The sequence below is a fragment of the Capsicum annuum genome, chromosome 3 (genome assembly GCF_002878395.1).
Source record: "Capsicum annuum cultivar UCD-10X-F1 chromosome 3, UCD10Xv1.1, whole genome shotgun sequence".
Lineage (NCBI taxonomy): Eukaryota > Viridiplantae > Streptophyta > Magnoliopsida > Solanales > Solanaceae > Capsicum > Capsicum annuum.
The window spans coordinates 245,631,427-245,636,382 of record NC_061113.1 but is presented as its reverse complement, the minus strand read 5'-3'; the positions used below and the strand labels follow the sequence as shown (position 1 = coordinate 245,636,382).

Below are 4,956 nucleotides of genomic sequence, written 5' to 3'. Positions count from 1 at the left end.
AAAATTATGGTATATTTATATATTATACAAATTATATTTATATCACAAAAACACATGATTTATTTATACCATACAAATTATATTTATACCATATAAATTATATTTATACCATAAACATACATGGTATATTTTAGATATAAAAAGTTTATACCATGTAATACTGAAAATATATATTTATATTTAATAAATAATTTTTTTAACAAGAAAAGTACTTCCGACATAATGAGATATACCATGAATATTTTTCTCCTAAATTATATAAAAAATATAATAATAATAATCTAAATTTGTCATAATTTATATTTATACAACAAAAATACATGGTATATTTGTACTTCAACATAATGACTTTTATTTCATAAATATTTATCAATAAAAAATTGTGATTAACCCATTACATTAGAATTAAAAATACACGATAATAAAATAATACTACATGATTAACATACATGAAAACAAAATGAAACATACACGGGCTAGTTTATTTAAAAATATTTGAATTTTGAATATAAGAGAGAAAGATTTGAAAGCGGGAATTATCTTTTTCACTTTTAATTTGAAGATTGAAAATATATCTTTTAAATTAAGGTGAACTGATAATTAATTATAACATTAAATTTGGAATTATAATTATCCTATCTGATTTTTTTAAATAGCTATATAAGTAAAAAAAATTATTTTGTAATATTGAAAAAGTACTATTATTTATGTAATATAGTTTTAAGGATGACCTTTTCATGTAATTTGCCTAAATAAAAGGACAAAATAGACCTAATAGGTAGACGGAAAAAATATTTTAGGCTCAATAGGTAGATGAAGGGCGTTTTTGCACCATTTTACATAATTGAAGTGCATTTTAGGCCTTTTTCCGTTTAATATATAGCCATGTAAGAAAATTTATCTCAAGTCACAATTAAATGACATACAATGTAGTTACGGGTATAGAAGATATTAGCTTCTTAGCTCCTCATTCTTAAGAATTTATTTTGATTTCAAAATTCTAACTGAATCCTCAACCTAAACAAAGAAAAATACATGATGTAATATTGGTTAGTTGGTACTTGGTAATATGTATATATAAACTGTCCTAAAACTTACAACAATAATTAACAACCTATATAGTAATTAACATTAACATTGACATTGGCAACGCACAGGAGCCTAAACAAGAAAAAGCCATATGCAGTACATTAGATTGTCTAGACGGTAACTCGTTACATTATCAAAATATGCAGACTAACAATTTATATTTTGTAAATTAAAAAATTGAAGGAACGGAAGTGCAACAATAAAAATTAATATACTTTGATTTCTGAAAAAACCAAAGGGACTTGAAGCCATATCTTTCTGAAACCTAAAGAAACAATCAAAACATAGCAGTGTAGTATCAGTATCACAAGTGGAGTATGGCGAGGGTAGAATGTACACAACCTTACCTCTACCTTATAGAGAAAGTGTAGAACTCATCATGAGCTAACTCTAACTCTCAATAGCACTTTCATGAACAACGAAAATATTCTTACAAAGTAATACAAACGCATTAAAAACAGAATTAACAATAAACTAAATTAAGAAAAACTACTAAAGACTATAGAACAACCAAGAAATAATATAATACTTAAAAAACTTGATTGTCATGAAGCACTCATATCTCTTAAAGAAAAAGGGAAGGAAGAAAAGTGTTAGATTTAGAAGCATACCTAGGATTTCTGTGAGGTTGTTTGAACAAAAAATGAAGTGCAAACATTCACGGAAGAAGAAAAAAACTGTCGAGGTTATAGAAGCATACACGAGGATTGAATTTTGTGAAGTTGGTATTTCTCTCTCTCTATATATAAGAGTTTTAATTAAGGAAAAATTATAGTACAATATTTGGTGATTTGACATATTAAATAAGGAAAAAAAAATACAATTTTAGTTGGTTTAAAATTCCTAAATATCAAAAAATAATTAAATTACTATTCTAAATATTTTAAAGTAACCTTAATAAAACCTGCATCACCTACTAACTTTTTCCCTTTTTCGTTAAGGTGATGTTTCCTTGGTAAAAATTTAATTCCAAATTAAACTTCACAATTTTTTCGTTAAAAATCAAGTCCAATTGAAAATTGGTTACCAAGAATGCACCAAGTTATGGACTTTCAATAGGAATCCAATTCTCAAAGGGTAATGATGCAACGTCAAAACCTTGTAAAAATATTTCTTATCATATATTTTCTCTTACCAAATATTTTATGATTCTTTAATTTTTAAAGTATATTTTTCTCTTACCAAAATATTTTAGGATTTCTTAATTTTAAATATTATAAAAAAAAATGAAAAAAATAACTGAAAAAACAATTTTATCTATTGCAGAGTCTTTTAATAAAGGGTAAAAAATTCAAATCACTTTTCTAAGGATTCACACTTTTAGTATATTATATATATATATATATATATATATATATATAGATTATAAATAAATCTGTACTATGATAAAGCATGAAGTATTTTTGAGAAAAAATCGTTTGTCTTTTTTACTATTTAAAAATAAAGTTCACACTGGATAAGTTTGAAGTATTTATTTTTCTTAAATCTGTATTAGGAATAATAATTTTTTAAATTGTAGAGATCAATAATCAACTCAATACTGTGAAAAAAATTAGCCTATAGAAATATGATTAATTCCGCTTCCATAAGTTAATGACCAATCTTATTTATTAATTTAGCTCAATAATTTGATCTGTCCAATTCAGGATTCAACCCATATAAAAATTGTATGATATATATGTATCCCAAATTAATTCGAAACAAAAAAATTCAAAATATTTTTTCATTTGACGTATTTATATATGACATATTTGACAAGATTTGGGCTGAATTTAGTTTGCCACCTTGTGTTATCATGTACCATGCGATTATTATGTAAGACAAATTATGTTAATGTGGTGCTATGGCTACATTATATGCCTTGACTTTTGTCAAATGATAACTTTCACAGTTTTCAAGTTGATTACAATATCTTATTACAATATTGGTGTATCTATTTATTGGATTAGATTGATTCACCTTTTTCATCTCATTATATATTTGTCCGCTATAGTAAATAGCTTGATTCAGCCTTAATTTTAGTTGCATCAACATGTTGATTTAAGTCAAATTCAGAAAACTCATATATATTATTTTATTTCTTTTGTATATTCTAGGTAAATTTTTAGATAATATATCTCTAATAACTTATATCTTATTTAGGAATTTATCATATTTATTTATCTCTTTATTATTTTGTACCTTATTTATCATTCTTAAGTCGGTTTAGGGTTGATTTCGTTTTAGGTTTATTTCCTTTCACCACACTTGTATAAATAGGAAATTATACATTAATTTTATTTCAATTGAATACATTCAGTATATAGACTCAATTCAAATCAATTGTTCATTCAATTATTTAAATCAAATCATTCATTCGACCAACAAATTCAATTAACTCGATCAATTCAATCATTCATTTATTCAATAAAGGAAAAGAAAATTTTTCTCATTCAATTCTCTTTCAATTTTTCCATAATCTCTGTCAAACTTCATTCAAATTTTTAACATGCCTCGGATAAATCTATCCACGGCTTTGTATCACCCTTACAGAAAAAAGCAAAGACACAAAATGACATCGATAAGTCCTCGAAGATTGTGACTTGCATCTCTGAGTTGGAGCACTTCAGCTGGTGCTTCTAAAAAGTTGTTATCACATGTTGTTGGAGCACCTATAGCAGCAGAAGCATGAGTACTCAAATTGTAATAGTCTTTAGACTTCAAATATCCTGGCAATTTTCCAAGATTATTAATAGCGTCGTTAAAAGTCTCCAAACACGAACTGTATCGCATCTTTAATTTAGGATCTGTAGTCTGTTTAAGCAATGCACTAACAAGACTATACACTGATGTGGCTTTCTTTTGTGATAACTCTATTGCAATCGCCGCGAGACCTTCGGGATTTGCACCTTTGGATCGAGGATCATCTCTTAAAGCAGAAAAACACACAACCTTGTCTGAAGATTTCGAACAAACACTATCTATCAAATCGGCTTTCACGCTTGTTAACGTGAAGAAGATTGACAGTAGAGAAACTATCAGAAATGAGACTGAGGAATATGAGAGTGCCATTTTGTATGGTCAATTATTTTTGTTTAAAAACTTGTGATGCTATGAGTGACTTATATAGCTGTCTCTTTCATGAATGGACATGTTGAGATATGTAAGCAATTAAAGATAATTTAATTATACTCTACTCACATTTAAATTTGCTTGCTTCTTGCTTCTTGCTTCATAATAGATTGATAGTAATTTAATGTTGTGATCAAATAGTGGATTTCAGCTATCTGCGTATAGATACACACATATTATATTTGTGGAATCATAAATGATACAAGTCAAATGGCCATCCTAATTTTTGAAGACATCATCGAAGACCATCATTTAAAGGCTCAAGACAGAATATGCAAGGAAGATCCATTTGGAGTCTACCATTGAGCCTACCATTCATCAAGGCCATGAGTGGAAGATTGCTTGGAACATTGAACACTTGAGGATTCACGATTTTGGACACTTAATAGCTCACGGTTTTTGGGCCATCTTCATTGAGGGCATTTTGGTCACTTCACGTTGCCCAAAATGTACTCCATGGCCACCACTCTCATAAGGGTAGTGTAGTCATTTGTCTTCTTTTGTAATGTAATATAAATAGAGCAAGATAGAGTTTTTAGGACTTAGTTGTTTATTGATGTAAGACAAACTCTCTCTCTAGTATGAGAAGTGTAACACCCCTTAGTCGTAGGGCTTGGAAAAGCCACCAATCCGTAACTAGGGCTGCCCAAGTGTGGATATCATTTGTGTTGCATCGTTAGCTTGATACGTTGGTGTTTAGAGGAGTTAACGTCCCTCTTGTGTCAACGTTAGAGTTAGGTTTGTGTCGTGGAAAAT

The 4,956-nt window shown here is 28.1% G+C and overlaps 1 protein-coding gene across 1 annotated transcript; it reads right to left on the bottom strand.

The window, feature by feature from the left end:
- Positions 1-3,462: 3,462 nt before the first annotated feature.
- On the bottom strand, positions 3,463-4,159 carry LOC107865988 (pectinesterase inhibitor). Its single transcript, XM_016712172.2, has one exon. It carries the CDS (start codon positions 4,138-4,140, stop codon positions 3,616-3,618), a length of 525 nt encoding a protein of 174 aa, XP_016567658.1. The 5' UTR covers positions 4,141-4,159; the 3' UTR covers positions 3,463-3,615.
- Positions 4,160-4,956: the final 797 nt, after the last annotated feature.